Below are 17366 nucleotides of genomic sequence, written 5' to 3'. Positions count from 1 at the left end.
TCGCTCCCGAGGTGAAATCCGACCTCGTCAAAGCGCGCGTCTGGTAGTTGTCCACTTTCCTAAATACGGGCAACATAAGTTGTCGAGCTGATGCATTCATGCTTCGCATGAATGCCACATCAGCTCGACCTAAAAACCATTGTCATTTACAATGCCAATAGCTCAAACTCACATACATGCGAGACCTATTGCATTGCAAATGCTTGTTGATTTAGTTACAATGTGCTAACCTTTTCACTTGTTCTTTCATTATGTACTGTTGGGTGATTCCCGAGCAGTAGTTGCATAAGAACTAAAGTAGTAGTTTCTGTCTAGAATGAGACATATTTTGGAAAATCCAGTGGCCTCAGTTTTCTGGCCCCAACTATGCAGTTGTGACACTTTGTTCAAACGTAGGGGCTCTGAGCGGATGCAGGTACACCTACCAGGCGTCCCGGACTTTCTTGGTCTCCGGACAGGCGCAGCAGGCCTTCAGGGGCTTCTTCTCGGCTGTCTCGGGGGTCGCTGCTGTAGAGTCACAGCTCGCTGCAGCCATTGCAGACATCTTCAGGCGCTACAAAGGATGAGCTGTAGAGGTAAAGGAGGCGGATGAGCATGTGGCAGTCAGAAGAATCGCGACTCATTATTACACGGAGACGGTACTGAACAGGCATCGCAGCTTTGACAACGTATAATTATTTATTTATTGTTTATTGCCTATTTTTACCCCAGATCCTGTGAGGAGTAGCCCAGCTTCCAAAACATTCATGACATTGGCTGCGGCTGTGTACACAAGGTAAGGAGTGTAGGACGAGGCCCTGTGTTCATTATGATATATGTGAACTAATGGAGAAATAAAAACCGCGAAAACAGATTGGAGGAAACTAAATAATGGAAAACCAACTTTTGCGGAGAGACTCTTTCAAGGGAATACAAAATACATCGAAAATGAATGGAAACATTTTAAAGGAAAGAATTGTCCGGAAAAGAACAAAAGTACATTACACTTTGGTGGATTTTAGGAAAAATGAGGGGTTTTTGGGTTCAGGGATGGGTAATTATGTTTAGGGGTGGTCAGGGGCATTAGGGGTTAAAAATGGGTGGAGTTACGGCATAAGAGTTATGGCATAAAAAGGGTATTTTAGTTATCTGAAATGGGTGGACGTTTGGAGTGGTGAGGGCCTTTTAGTGTTTACGGCTGAGAGAAATTTAGGGGAGGTGAGATATTTTTAAGGTTCAGGAATGGGTGGATTGTTGAGGTGAGGAGGGGTTTTTAGGGTTCAGGGATGACCAGAGTCTAGGGTTTAGTAAGAGTTTTTAGATTTCGGTGATGGGTAGAGGTTATGGGTGATACGTTTTCAGGGTTCATGAGTGGGTGGAGTTCAGGGTGGTGAATGGTTGTAAGGATTCAGGGATTTGTGGAGTTTAGAAGTAGAAAATATTTTTTTAGGTTTGGGGGATGGTTAGAGTTTATGGGAGGTGAGGGTTTTTTAGAGGTTATGGATGTGTGGTCTTTGAGGGTTCAGGGATGGATGGAGTGTGGGTATGGTATGGGGAGGCATTTAAACCCCTTCGCAGTGGGGGTAATTCCCCCCCGCTGTGTAGGGGGGCATGCACAGCGCCCCCATGCCCATGACGAGCTCAGATCGTCATGAGGCACGGCGCTCAGGTGCTCATGAGGAGTTCAGCTCGTCACGGCCACACCCGTTCCCATGGAACGCTCAGCACAGCAGGGGAATATCTCATCGTGCGAGCGTTCTAACGGTCATGATGAGCTCAGCTCGTCATGAGCACCGGAGCACTGCGCCCATGAGCACCGAAAAGGCTAAGGGGTTGCGATTGATGGAGTTTAGGCATAGAAAGGAGTGTGGGGTTCAGGAATGGGTGGAGTTTGGGAGTAGTGACAGATTTTACGGTTCAGGAGTGGGTGGAGTGTAGGGGTAGAAAAGGCTTTCAAGGCTCAGTGATGGATGTAATTTAGGTGGAGTGAGGTTTCTGGGAAGGGTGGTGTTTGGGGGTGTAAAGGAATTTTAGTGTTTAGAAAAGGGTGCAGTTTCGGTGTGGTGAGAGGTTTTTAAAAGGCCGGGACTGATGTTTAGGGGTGGGGAGGGCAAAGAGGTGGACTATGTTTAGAGGTGCTGACAAGTCAGAAAAATACAAGCATCCAAAGAAATTGCTTGACCATGCAAAATATATACATTTGAATTATGTCCCCTGAAGTAAAGCATTGAAATAAATACCTCTGACAAACACGGTTTCTCGAAGCAAGAGCTGCAACCATTGTATTAACACCTTAACAACCAGCATGTAAAAGCAATTTCGACCCAAAAAAGACATTCTATTGATTGGTTTCTTTGAAATGGTAAATGCCATTCATTTTGAAAATTTCCATTGAACAGTTTAGCTGAAATGGTTTCTCAGTAATGGTATTCCATGAAATTGTTTTTTATGAATTCACATATAACGTCTATAAACCTTAATGACGGGTGGAAAGGGATACAGGACATAGCCTTCAGGCACGCTGCGCACCCAGAATCCATCACCATGATACTTGCTGGCCGTGGCTGTGGCTGTGCCCACCGCCTCTGTCCACATTTTTTGGCCACAACATAAGGGTAGATCCTCTGCCCAATATGCTTAACAGCAAGAATGCTGCTCGGGGAGTCTTCCTGCCCCATAGCCTAAGGCAGTGTAAGGTATGGGGCACGCTCTCCCACCTGTACCCCCTGTAAAGGCAGCGTATTGCTTTCGGGTTGTCAGAAAGCATCATTTTATTTTTGGTTTTCAATAGTTTCTCCCAGCTTTGTCAAACCGGTCCCACTTGGGGGGCTGGAGGGAGGTGAATGTGTGTTAAGAAAAATTAGTTAAAGGGGAGTTAAATAGGTTTAGAACAGAAAGTATGAAAAACATATCAAATTCAACAATGTTTCAGACACTCAAAAGTCTTTATTCATTTAAGTGATTCTTAAGGTGGAGGAGACAAATGTGTTGTATGGATCACATAGATGTATTTCAATGTATGGAGCAGCAGCTGCAGTATCCATGCGCCACTTGCGAAGCGTTCGAGGCTTGCTTGCGAAACCTTGAGGGTGTTTCCTGCAAGTGTAGAGCGAGTCCACCACCTCTAACTGGATCCGTCCGACCACCGCCCGCGTGCCCACCAGGAGTCATGGCAAGGAAGGCCATGGGGCTATTCATAGCCACGAGGGCCATTCCTCATTCTCAAGGCCTGTCAGGCCGCCTTGAAGGCTACATTTAGAACTGCCCCGATAACAGGAAGATACCCTCCAGGTTAGAGCAACAGGTTCATATACATGATTACAAACAAGCACTAGCAAAGGCAATAAGCACCAGGCAGAGTAGCCTTACTCTCTCGCCTCATGCTGCTGGCTGGTTTATCATTCCACCTCCTATGGAGTGCTGCATTGCAAAGCAGGAGGGAGCATTATAAATGCCATAAATACACTCAACCACCACACAGTAAAGGTTTAGGTTATACAAACTTTGTGTACACAGAATACAATCCTTTTTAGGTCTTCCTTGAGAACGCAGCTGTCTACAAGAAGTATTATTATAAAGCCACCCAAATATAAATGGAGTGGGCGGGGGTCCGCCCAGCTGAGTATTAACAACTCACTTCATGCTACCGGCTGTTTGTATACCACTCCGCCTTCCAGTAAGTACTTCCACTGGAAGTCGTGACGGTGTATCTTAAATTTTTTAAGTAAAGACTATCATCACACTGTGCCACATTCACTTCTGCGGCTCGTAGGCACATTTCCTATTGAAATCAATCATTTTTTTTTTTTTTTTTTATCACCTCGGCGCTGGCAAAGACAATGGAGTAGGATTTAATGTGATAAACAGCATTTGTGCATGCAACACATGTAAACAGCATTGGTGATTGCTTGTGTTAAGAGTGTTGAAAATTACAGCCAGAACCGTTGGGTGTACCAATGCTTGCTTGTTTGTTTTTCTGTTCACTGGAGCAGATTTTAATGTTTAAAATCAGGGATCATGTGGAAGCCAAACATCATGTACACACATACGTTTACATACACACAGTCACAAAATCGAGCTCCTTAGAAAAACAACATATCTGTCTTTAATGTGACCCTACATGAAGACACGTGCATGCACACATGCAGTTTCTCGCATTAGCACTTTAGGGCCAGACCCACTGGCTTTGCAAACTCCTGTTTGCTATTTTATCTGGGGGAGGGGGGGGGCAGCAGCATCGCCACTGGGCTCTCTTAGGGATTCCATGAGCACAACCCTGCTCCCCCCCACCCCCCTCCCCCTTATCTCTCACTCCCCCCACACTGGGCAGTCGGTCCCTCGACACCTCCGGGTGAAGCCACTGCACGTCAAGGGTCTGAAACCCTCTGCACCCCTAAAAGGGAAGGACAGCTCACCCTGCAGCAGCTCACACGTCACGGGCCATTACCAGGCCTGTATTTGGGATTCTGCGGCAGGTTCAAGGGCCTGTGACATGTGTCTGCTGATGCCCCAGAGAAGGGGGCAGTCCCAGCAGGCCTGGCTCCATGATAGGGGGGGAATGGTAGGTTTGCACGCCTTCGGTGACGCACGAGGATACACACTTAACATCCTATGGTCTACTCACAATATTAGACATGCATCCCTGTCATCCATGGCTGGACTGGTTTCTTGCACCTTACTGTTTCAAATTGTAGCAGGTTATTTTTTTAACCACGTGGTCAAAGGCGACAACTTCCAAGATTTGTGTCCTTCGTGAAGTTCTCTCAGTGTTGCTTTAGAGCTTTGCTTATGCACCTTCACTTTTGTGGGATTTTTGTTTTATAAGAGCCATGTACATCTACTGTTTTATGCAAAAATATCCGTTATAATAGGGAATGAGTAGTGCAACTCAAACTGGGGCTGAAGTCACAACTTTCACACAGATGCCCCCAAGCGAAAAACTTTGCAAACTATTCAAAGTTTCCAACATTTGCAAAGAGTGGCAAAAAACCTTGCAAAGCAGAAACCTAGAACAGACAAGACATGGTATAAGAACCAGGGTTCAGGGAAGACATTTAAAGAAATCGACAGCATGAAATGAAGCCCTGTTTGAAGCCGCGCCCTTGCACTGGCAGTCATGACCTCACCACTTCCTGGTTCCAGGTCTTACATCATATGGTGTGTCCATACCTTGGAGACCGGTATTCTGCTGCCTACCTATGGCTAAAAGTGCCAAACTCCCCCCCTGCAAGGGTGCCTATAAAGAACCACCTCAAACCTGAATCCCACTGCTCTGTTTGTTTCTTTGGGAAGCTGTCCGCGTGTCATCCTGTTTCTGGATGGCACATCCTGCCTGCATTGTGGGATCCTTTGGGCTTTCTCTACACGCCATTTCCTTTTATTGTAGAATGTGTTCCCAGTTGTCGCTGGCTTCCTGCGCCTCTGCTGGGCTTGTGGCCAGGTTAGCGCTGGCCTGCTTTACTCCTGGGCCTCCCTCCTGCTTGTTTGTGGCTGTTTAAGGATGGCTTCAGTAGTGTTCCTTCCCTTACATGCCCCCCAGCTGGGACTGGGCCTGGGGTTGTGGCCGATTCTATGGATGCTGGCATAATCCTTCCTTGATGGCTGTCAATGTCCCCTCCCACCACAAGGTTGCAGGATGGATGTGGGCCCCCTGTGTGTCCTCCTGCTTTCATCTTTGTAGGTCTCGGCTAGACAGCGCATGCGCGGTCTCTTTGAGACATGCTGTTTGCAATTATTAGCCCATAGCTTACCAATTATAAGCTTCAGCCGTGTCCCTAAAGCGGGCGCTGCGCTCAGCACGCAGAGTTTATATTTTTTTAAAAAGGTATAAGAAAGTGCGGTGTCCCTGAAGCAGATGGCGCATTCTTATTAAAAGTAATTTTTTACAAATGTGGCACCAAATACAACAAAAAGCAGCCAACATAGTCTCCATTAGTTAGAAATAAATAACATAGTGCTCACCTACTTATAACGCACACCGTGTAACCAGCCAAGTAAAAGGGCCAGTCCTCATGGGGGGATACAAATAAAGATAAGGCGGTACTAAGGAGGTCTAACAAGGCTATGTTACGGATCAGGGTTGGGTGAACAGCCATGTTTTGTGAGGGGGATACGTGGCCGATTTCCTGCGATGCTGTCGATCCATCAAACTTCAAATGATGCCTTCAACTATTTGCACCAACTCTGGTCTCAACCCAATACCGGTGTGAATGCTGGTACTCAGTGTGAATGTTGTGGCACACAACCAGGCCAGCAAGCCTTTTATTCCACCTGACGTTTCCTCGGTGGGCGGGAATTTCCTGGAAGCCGGCTTTGAAAGCCCAGGGAGAGAGAGCGAGACAGAATGGAAGAGGGAGGAGTTGGTGGAGAGAAAGCAATCACAGTGGGAAAATAGAGAGAATGAAGAGAAGAAGAGAGAAAATGGATAGAAGCAAAGCGAGATTGTGCAAAGATATAAAGGAATAGGGCCGGTTTGGGCATTTTTGCCTGGACTTCTTTCGGGTCCTCACTCCGGCCCTTCACGCAGCACCCGTCAAAAGGATGCCTTTCTATCAGAGACTGATACAATGATAACACTGTGTGCACGACTCTCCAAAGGCCATTGTCTCTCACTGGCTCAATTCATTTTTATGAGAATAGCACCTCCTACAAAGGGTGTGTCCCCCTGGGCAGGGACACACACCCTTTGTAAGAGGTGCTATTATCATATTGACCGACGCCGTGGATGGAAGGCGCCACCCCAGGGGTACCCACAATATTGAAAATTTCACTACAACTTGCCTGAACATTAGCCGTGCGCAAATAAATTATTCGTCAATTCATTTTATCAACATCCAGGATCCCAGAGGAATAACTGTATCTGTGAAAGTCAAAGGGCAGAATGTTGTCATCAGACAGGCTTTCATAAGTTTTAATATAGTGCAGAATAATACCCTGGATGTATTATGGAAATATTTCAGAGAGATCGGAACATTGCGTCAGAAAACGCTCAGAAGGAAGGCTTTCGTATGTTGCATTTCTGCAGCCTGGCCCCTGGGATGTGGTAATAAGCGGCAATGTACAGTGTGAGCTTCAGAGACGCGGTGTGATGCCATATGACAGGCGGCTGCAGGTAATAGGCTTACACCCGCCTCTCAGAACGAAATACGTAAGAACCTGATCATATTCGAGGGCAGTTCATCGAGACAGAGATGAAATCTGGCTCTCCGCTCTCGACGAGGCAGCCTATGGCTAGACTGCAGTCTATATGTGTTGGTGCAAGAAAGAATGATGTCTGTTACTGTGCTCTAGATTATAACTTGACACAATATGCAGGCCCATACAAAATCAATACATGTGGAACCATAAACCCAATAGAATAAATGCATTTGACTTTTCTAAAGGAGGGGTTTCCAGACAGCTCAGTCTGGCTGCTATCCCACTCTTCTGACCTATTGGCCATGGTACTTTCCTACAAGAGTCTCGTCAAGCTTCATCTGGAGCCTTGCTAAATCTGGAGGGTCGTTCGACTAGTTTGGATAGTGTTAGAATCAGAGGATTTGACTGTGTGCAACAGATATTGGAGAAACAAGCACTGGCAAAGCCAGATCTTTTTTTCCTTTTAAAGAGGTTCGCTAGCATTTGGGGTTTGAAATGCTTATTGATGATGCTAGACAGAAACAACCAAAGAATGGCTGTCCCCAGAGTAATGGTATATTAGTGGCTGACTCAAAATCTTTGTTTGGGGGGGTGGGGGTGAGGGCTGAATGCTCAGCACTGAGACCTACCCCCCATGGACCCACCCCATGTAAATGTAATGGACTCAGGGTGCTGCCCTTTCCAGACCTGGTCTTTTGTGCCCCAGCTCCTCTCAAACATTGAGATTTATCTCCGAGTTGGCAGGTCAGACGTTTTACTCGGAACAACTCCAAGTTAACTGTAAGCGCTTTAGAAAGGGCAGTTCCAAACATGCAGGCACACAGCAGTGCCATGCCAGAACACTCAACTCTACATGATATGACCCCACGGGTAACTTGAGCAAGAGAGCTAAGCAGCGGTACAACAGGGAATCACGAGATTAATTTGACCGTCTTTCAGCCAAGGTTACTGTTTCAAAGACATTCACACACCTTGGACTCCAGCAACAGGGTGCTGAACGCCACACACGCCAAGGGCTTTTCCCCCGGCATCTATCATCGCGCTATTACGAAAAGCCGCATCCAACAGAGAATATTCCTGACAATACACCAGCAGAGTTTGCAAAAAATATTTGCAATGCCATAGGTCTCGCATTTAAATGCAAGAACTATGGCACTGCAAACAAGCGGCCGCCATTGTCCCGGCTGCTTCAAAAGTGAAAAGCGCACATGGCGCACTGAATGTAAGCAAAGCACGTCATCGTGGCCAAAGTAGGAGAAACTCAATAATGAAAATAGTGCTTAGAAGACTAAATAAAACATACTGTATAACAACTGAAGTAAAGAGGCCAGTTGCACAGGGAGGTTCCAAATTAAGACAAGGCAGTACGAAGGTGGAATTAACAAGCCTATTAACCAATCAGAAGATTGTATTTACAAAGGACAACGGCACAAGCCAATGACAAATATGCGATACAAAAGGGGATGATGGATGGAGCGTTTGAGCAAATCAAACACTCACCCCCAGTCAAATGATCTGGGTTTAATCCATCACCGTTCTTTAGCTCACTCCACCACCCCAGTTCAGACATGACCATATGCAAATCCGTCTGACCCTGTGCCTCATGGGAACAGTCCAGCCCGAACTGCCAAAGCCGTGTCGGACTTGGCGAGGACCATAAAAATCCATCACCTGGCGGTTACATCCTATGCCGACGTCACCCAGATTGTCCTAGCCATAAACAAAAACGGAGACGAAGTGGCCTCCAACTTCAATCTGGGAATGCTGGCAATAAGTAACTGGATGACACAAAACTGCTTGAAATTGAATTCCGATAAAACGGAGGTAATGTTGTTCGGAAATCTTTCCCCTGCCTGGTCTCCCACATGGTGGCCTGTCGCCTTGGGACCTCCCACCCCCCTGTAACCAAGGCCAGGAATCTGGGAGTTATACTGGACACCAAACTCACCTTCATGTCTCACGTCAACACGGTAGTATCTTCCTCATTCTACACTCTGAGAATGACAAAAAAACTTCTACCTTACCTTCCAATGAATTTAAGAAAAACTCTGATCAGCGCACTTATCATGGCCCGCATTGACTACTGCAATGGCCTGCTAGTCAATGCTCAAGAAGGTGTCTTAAAGAAATTGCAATTGGTGCAGAATGCGGCGGCCAGATTGATTACTGGATGTCCCAAGTACGCCTCTATCTCCGGAACACTCCGGGAGCTCCACTGGTTGCCAGTGAAGAAAAGAGCCAAGTTCAAGGCTCTCTGCATTGCATATAAGGCAATTCATGATCAAGGACCAGCGTATTTGAAAGACTCCTTTTGTCCTTACGAACCCACCAGATCCCTACGATCATCAACCGCTGGACTACTTCAAGTCCAGAGGACTAAGAAAGTTTCCTGGGGAGACAGATCCTTCCTAGTGACCACCACTAAACTTTGGAATAGTCTACCATCCTACATCAAAACCTCCACTTCTCTGCTCTCCTTTCGCAGACAGATAAAAACCTGGCTGTTCAAGCAATAAACTCCTCATGAGCTAGTTCTCTCACTCAGCGCCGAGACACCCACGGGTAGTTGAGCGCTTAACAAATCGCCTAAATAAATAAATAAATAATAAATAAATAAATAAATGTCTTCCCTGGACCGGAAACAAGCATCCTGGGACCGGTTTCTGGCATTGCAGTCGTCCTCAGCCCGGCTTGCTTGAATCCAGTGGCAAAGTGAACAAGGGACTCACGTCTGAGCATACCCTGCCAACTTAGGGCGAACAAAGCAATACAAAAGGGGATGATGGACAGAGCGTTTGAGCAAATCAAACACTCACCCCCAGTCAAATGATCTTGGTTTATTCCATCACCATTCTTTAGCTCACTCCGCCACCCCAGTTCAGACTTATACAAATCAGTCTGACCCTGTGCCTCATGGGAACAGTCCAGCCCGAAATGCCAAAGGCGGTACGAAGGTGGAATTAACAAGCCTATTAACCAATCAGAAGACTGTATTTACGAAGGACAACGGCACAAGCCAATGACAAATATGGACAGGGCTTCTAATCCATACTCCAGTACGTCAAGTCTCGCAGAGCAGCACATGCGCGCTGACTCTAGGCTCGACCTAAAAAGTCATCTCAGCAGCTGAGAAGCCAGAATTCTCCCGGTCTTTACCAGCTGAGGGCTCTCTGTGGAAAGATTTGCAGCAGTCAATACACTTTCAGTACAAGTCATTTACAGTAAAGAGCTGCACTGCCATCTGGTGGCAGCAGACACATGCAAATAAATTGGGCTTCAGGACAGTACTGAAATATGCCCAGCAAAAAAAAACAAGCATTGAAAATGCAATAGGTCTTGTCTTTAAGTTAAAGCCATTTGCTTTGCTAATGGTATTGTATAGCAAAGCAAATGGCTTTAACTTAATGAAAGGCGGGACCTATTACATTTTAATGGTTTACCCCAAAGACCTGTTCTACTTGCTGGCACATAGATTTGGTTTTGAAAAAAAAAAAGTCGTATATTGGATACACTTCTGTTGTGAAGTAATTTACGCCGTGTTTTTCAACCATGATATACCATCAGTTTACACCCAAACGCTAATTGAAGACAGTGCTACCATGCAAATTGCTGCGGTGCTGTTACCATGCAAAGAGCTGCGGTGCTGTTACTTAAATAAACAAGAAAGTAGTCATGTGAACCCTGTATGAGGCCCAGTATGTTATAGACAAAACAACATTATAGCCTATTAAATCAAACAATAGTTTTTTGTACACTTGGAATTCTGAACTCAAGTGTTTGAAGGTGCTTTCATATGCGATAGTGAAGAAAAAGGAGGATCAGTAAAATATAATATTTGTCTACATTCACACTATTTGGTTAAACGGGGAAGCCGCAAATAATCCATGTTTTCTGATTTCACTTGGCACAAATCATCCATTAAGTAGGTATCCAGTTCTCTCCTTTTCACCTCAACTGTTGATGCTTTGCTTTTATCTCTTGTGTACGAGGGCAGAGGATGGCACGCAGAAAGCAGATGAACTCTTTGCTCGTTATGGGCTCAAGGTTCCAACGGGACCTCGAGCTGAACCAGAGCCAGGATTCAGCCTGACTCTAGCTTTCAGCGGCTCGACCACCTGTAGTATGCATGAGCGACTGCAAACGTACAATGTATATTGGCGATATGGTCTGCTTTACAGGCGTTACTTCTTGAACAGGGGAAATATAAGAATAAAGAACAGTCCTCTGAAAGCGGTACTGTCCGGGACGTCTGGTGAGAGGTCACCCTGTGTGCTCTCAGTGCCTCAGTCCTCTTGATCTCCACAAACGCCTCCGCGCACAAACGCTCATGTGTATTTATTATTTCTGAGGCCGCTGGCAGCATAGCCCCGTCCTCCAACCCTTGTGCTGGTGCACTATAGGGCTGGCCTCGTGCCTCGCAGCACCTTTGCACCATGGACATAGGAACTATTCTGGAAACATCCCTTACGTTACAAAACCATTTGTCTAGACCACTCTTGAAACGTCACACGTTGTATGTGGGCAGTGCAGGGCAGCGCGTGTGCCCCGTGTGGAAGGTTTACATAAATAAAACGCCCTCCGTGTTAGCGCCTGCATCAGGGAGGCGCTAGCTTTTGTCTCAAAGTCCGGTCTGGGGTCTTTGCTCATAAACCGCTGGTGTCTGCAGAGCTGCACCCAAGACTCACCCAACTGGCGTCCCTCTGTGTAAAGCGCTGCAGTGCAGAACAACGGTACAAAAGGGGGTGGTAATGGACGGAGCATCTGAACCAATCAAACACTCACACCCAGTCAAAAGATCTGGGTTTAATCCATCACCGTTCTTTAGCCCACTCAACCACCCCAGTTCAGACATGGCTATATGCAAATCAGTCTGACCCTGTGCCTCATGGGAACAGTCCAGCCCGAACTGCCAAGCCATGCCTTCCCTGGACCGGAAACAAGCTTCCGAGGACCGGTTTCTGGCATTCCAGCCGTCTTCAGCCCGGCTTGCTTGAATCCAGTGGCAAAGTGAGCAAGGGCAGCGCAGAACAAGGCACTATGTGCCCATGTAAAGGGTATTCCTTGTGCTGGATTATAACCGCACTTGAAAGAGTTGGCAAAATGAAGATTTGAAGCCCCAAGAGGCCGCGCCCTCCCTTTGCGCAGCAAGTCCACCGGCATCAGCTCATCCCGCGGGAAGCTCCTGAAAGTGTAGCGCTCGTACTGAGCGCCGCTCTCACCGGCCAACAGCAAGACGAGGAGCATGGGGCCCATGGTGGCCAGCAGCGTCCTTAGCCTGGTGTGGAGAGGAATAGTGGCTGCACTGAGCCTGCCAGTGCGCTGGGAAGACCTGTCCACGTACCCACAATTATGGATAAGGAGGAGGCGGGGACTCTAAAAATGTCAGCCCCGCTCCAGTCAGGTTCCCCACAGCTCGGGCGAGATGAGTGGCAGCCTTAGCCCCAGGCTTTACTGCACTCATAGGATCAGCCTGCAAAGGGGAGGAGAGAGGGGCGCGACAGCCCCCGAAGACAGCTTTCGCAGAATGGATGGAGACAGCATTAATTAAACAAGCAGGACAACATGCGCAGCCGGGACAGGGGCTTTGGCAATGGCGGCACAGTGAGATTAAAAAAAAAAAAAAAAAAAAAAAAGTTGTTGGAGCCCTTCCAAATTAGCACACCATCTACACCCTCCTCCCCCCGCACACCATCTACACCTTCCTCCCCCCAAACACTGAACACACTAATTAAACTTCCCTGTTGTGGAAGGCGAAGATCGTCGCGGTGGGAGTGGGTGGGTGGAGGCGGGGGAGTGAGCGTGGCAGCGTGGTGAACGTGCGAGGGGCGGGGGGAAGTGAGCGGGACAGCGTGGTGAACGCGCTTATTAGACAAGATGGCATCGGACTGTCACCAGTCCCTACGGACACGTGCATGCTGTCTGCATTGGACAGATGGCGAGAGCAGCCATCTTTGTCTATGCAGACGTGTGCATGCAAGCGTTGGGGAGAATTGATTCCAAAAGGTCCTCTCCATGGCGAGGGCAGCGCATGCGCTGCTTTCACCAGGCAAGACCTAAAAAAAAAAACAATTGGTAGAGAAATGCAACAAGCACACCTCTCCATCCGCTAAACAAAAAGCAAAGTATTAAACAAAACAAAAGTGCAAAAGTAAAATCTGACATGCTGATGCTTCTAAGTAGAAAAGTACCCTATTAAGCAGAAACTGAGTTATCTTTTTTTTTATACACACAGCAAAAGAACCTCTCTGCAGGTTTGTAGCCATTTGTCTTAAGCCATATCAATTCCTGTTTCGAGATATAATTCAATAAATGAGACAGTAGTGTGCCATCTTTCCTAACCATAGTTCAATGGCCATTGTAGCACTAACCAGTCTCTGCAGGGCTGCAGTGCTTTATACTGGACAGTATCATGTATTCTCTGCTGGACTGCATCTCAACGACAAAGAGCGTACGGAATTTCCTTACAGGGACTGCATTTTTATAAATGGATAGTACAAAGGGTATGAGAGGTGCACTGCTCCCGCAGGGGTTGTACCTGTTCTGTCTGCAAGAGATGTGACCGGCTGAATTACTTCTCATTTACCTACAGAAACAAAACACTATTTCCCACCTGTTTTTCCCCAGAGTGCCAGCTGTAACTTCTCTCTCAAAGGTACATTAGCTCATTCTTCGACATTCATGACCACCCAGTTGCTTGTGCTATCTTTGTTTTGCCCCAGACTGGTTTGTGACTTAGCAGTTTATGCACAGGTAGTTATTCTACGCTTTACAACTACTCTCCATTTAAAAAGTAGCGCTATGGAATAGTACTGTGATGACGCAGCCAATGCTGGTGGCACCAGAGCGCTTTTTTTCGTATGACTTTCAGCCATGCTGAACAGCAGCAGTGATGGTATTCAAACTGGCTAAAAGACATTGACTTTCACAACGCCAATAGCACTGGGTATTGACGAGACCTACTTGCTTTGCTAATGCTTGTTCATTCCAGGAGTGTGGGCTGGGGTTGGGTTTCCCACGCTTCTACCTGTTGGGTTTGAGGTTTATGAAATGTTCTCCATCCTATCGCCCCTTACTGGCAAAAGCGCCATCCAGTCTGCCTGCTCAGCTTGTTCAGGGCTGTGCAGTGCTATGTTTGTATTTGGTCTACTGGTCAGTGGCGACCAAACGTGTGGGGCCTGTGTTGTGATTGCTTTGCCTGGCAATGCCACACAACTCTGCACGGATACAGTGGTGGTTAGGGTGTGGGCCATCCGCTCCTGGGCTTGGAGCTGCAGTGCGTGCAGTACTAGATCTACAACGATAGACTGGTGAGTGCCCCTCTTTTTCCCCTGGTGTGTTGTATGGTCTCCCTTCTGAGCTCCCTGCTGTGTGCCCTCTCCCATCTCATGTTTTCTTGGGGAACGTACAGTACTGCTTCTGATGTTTGGCACACCTTTCAAAAGCTCCCTGCTAGACTTGAGGCCAGGACTAAGTTTGCACTCCTTAAGCATGGAACCGGCTAGGCTCGTTCTCTTCCATGCTTCGGCTGGGCAGGCCTCGAGAAATCCACTCGCCCACTCCATAGGGCAAGTCATATTGCACTAGGGAGAGATGTTTCTAGGCGCTACTGGCTCAGTCTGGGTACTTGGCAAAGAGAAGGTGTGCTGAACACTTTACTTCGTGAAGTGCGAATTATATTTTAGCAGCAACCCAATCTCCACATTATTGTTTGTACGCTGTATGGTTATATCAGTAAAACTGCATGTTAGTGGGAAAGTCTGTGCCCATCTCAATAGAACATGTGTTGTCTGTTAATGGCAGTGAACTACCATATCATGCTTTAGTAATATATTAAAAGGGAGTTTTTAAACTAATGGAGAAACATCCCTACCCACCCCCCTGGTACCCATGCCAATGTTATTAGGTTACAAAGAGGCAAGTCAGGGGTCATATGTACCCTGTGTGTGGGCTAGATTATTATCATACATGGAACAAACGTGTTGTCTGATAGAACAAACAAAAGAGCGTTCTGCACAGCAGACATGCTGAACTCACATATTTGAAGGTGCTCTCATATTTGAAAATATGAAGTTGCGTCTGTAAAGTATAATATTTGCCAATGTTCACACAATTAGAGACCAGATTATAACTCCAGTGCATTAATTACCATTAGGTCGAATAGCTGCCTGGCACACAGTCATTGGCACAGTGATCCTCCTGCTATTTGGCATTAAACATGTCAACATTTGTAGTAAGTCATCTATGATATACTGGTTCCCCGGCTCAAAGTGGGCCAGGACTCACCGGTGCTGAGCACCGGCAGTTTTTAAAGGGCGATTCAAAACGGGTCTCTATCGGGCTCTGTTTCGTGCCCTGCCACAGGCGGTCCATTTTGTTCCAGACTGCAGTGACAGCAGGCACATCCATGTGTGTGCTCACACTGCTCACTAGTGGAGAAGTTACGGCATGACGTCATGCCAGGTGAGCGTTGAAGGGGAAGGGAAATCCTTTAAAGAGTCATTTTCTCTCTGGATTTTCCTTCTCTTTTTGAACCTCAGGAGCAGCAACATTGTTCTGGTATCACCAGGGCTTTAAGTGGAAGCTTTTTCAATGTTATATACAACCATAGTTGCTGCTTATTTCTCTTATGCAACTAACAACCATTGACTAAGCCAATAGTCCTGATTTGTTGTAGGTATGATGTTACGTGTTGTATTATTTCTGGATGCAATGACAGAAACAGCAAAATACAAGTCGAGCGGCACACTATGCTAAGCACAGAATTTTTGTTTATAAGTATTTAAGCCACGCCCTTAATTACATTGGCAACACCCCTTTGAGAGACCCTCCCAGCTTTTTCATCCCACTGAAAGCCCTGGCTGGTTCTATTATTACCAGGCATTCCTACAGGTCGTTTGACAGTGTTGGAACGTGCTGTAGATGGCTCTGGGGTCCTGCCATTAAATACCCCACACTGGCTATTATACACAGTCTAAGGTAAAACATACATTTTCTATCAGTCATGAATGTCCTTTTCAATGTTGGTATTTACAACGAATGGCATGGGTGACCTTCGGTGAGGCCATGCCCCTTGCAATGCCAGCTGCAGAGATGCTATAGCACAGATGTGCCAATACCACCAGTCATGGGATGCCCTCAATCTGCCATGCACATGGAATCTAAGATACAGGGTGCCCATTAATGACCAGGCAGTGACGCGCGTACACCCCCGGACGGCTCTGGGACCCCTTTACCTGTCACAAGCTGCCCGGGCCACTATCGGCCATTAATGCCCCCGGGCTGCCATGCACATGAGGGCACTGGGACTGCCCTGCGCCGGAGATAATCCCCCCACAGCACCGCTCACAGGTGATCTGGGGGGGGGGGGGGGAGCGGAGGGTTGGGGGGGGGGGCTCTCCCGAGTATTTAAAGCCTTCGATCCCTCGTAACCGCTCTTATCGGCCCTCCCGTCGGCCCCTGGATGATGACAGCCCCTGTCTGGTGCCCGGTGCCCCCACCGCATTCCCAGCACCACTCTCTGCCGCCAAGAACGCCCTCTCTGCCCCTACCTGTCACAGACCTCCGATCCCGGCTCCTCTTCCGCTGACCTCTCACGTGTGCCCTTGTGCAACTCCTGGCCAGAAAACACCGCGCGCATGCGCAATGCTGCCTTTAGGTGGCAGAGCATGTCGGGAACTGTAGTCTGTTTAGGACAACAACCCTACACGTTCTAACGTCAGAACGGGAGAGCCTGGGAGAGGCGGCGGCCATCTTGGAGCGGTGCGAACCCGTCCCCGAGGGAAGGGGAACACGGATGTGTAAAGAAGGAAACATATGTTCGAGGCCAAAAATATATACTACTAACTCATCATCTGTAATCTATAGCTACAAACCACCGAGGGCGTGTTACCTGGGAAAAGACAACGTTGTTGAGACTAAGGGAGAGGAGCTGTCATGGCGGCCAGAACTGTCCACCTTGAAACTTGGGATCCAGGTTCGAGTCTCGGCGTCGGCTCAAGCGTCCTGTGATTCTGGGCAAATCACTTCATCTCCCCGTCCTACAATATTGAATATAGCATGAATTGCCCCTTATAAAGCGTTCCACCCCCTTTGGGCTGAGTTCACCCCTATAAGCCGGGAAAAATACATTAAGCACCAACAAGAGGCACTGACCAGACATTCCAACAACTGAAAAGGCTCAGGTTTTGAATAATAAAATAGGAGGATACATAGCTGCCAAGCTTTTAGGTTGCTATGTGTGACATTTTCAG

The 17366-nt window shown here is 47.4% G+C and overlaps 1 protein-coding gene across 3 annotated transcripts in view; it reads right to left on the bottom strand.

Annotated features, from left to right (window-relative positions):
* Positions 1-16766, bottom strand: part of COX17 (cytochrome c oxidase copper chaperone COX17) — a 45228-nt gene extending 28462 nt beyond the window's left edge. The window contains exons 1-2 of one of the 3 annotated variants that reach the window (XM_086935850.1): positions 16665-16766; positions 426-567 (exon numbers count right to left, since the gene is read on the bottom strand). In XM_086935850.1, the coding sequence (XP_086791976.1) occupies positions 426-544 (119 nt within the window). In that variant the 5' untranslated portion in view covers positions 545-567; positions 16665-16766. Of the gene's footprint in view, positions 1-425; positions 568-16349; positions 16487-16664 lie in introns of those variants that run through there. The other 2 variants (XM_086935851.1, XM_086935852.1) reach the window with 2 other exon arrangements.
* Positions 16767-17366: the final 600 nt, after the last annotated feature.

The sequence above is a fragment of the Lissotriton vulgaris genome, chromosome 8, assembly GCF_964263255.1.
Source record: "Lissotriton vulgaris chromosome 8, aLisVul1.2, whole genome shotgun sequence".
Taxonomy (NCBI): domain Eukaryota; kingdom Metazoa; phylum Chordata; class Amphibia; order Caudata; family Salamandridae; genus Lissotriton; species Lissotriton vulgaris.
The sequence above is the reverse complement of the archived record's forward strand: the minus strand, read 5'-3'. Positions and strand labels throughout refer to the sequence as shown.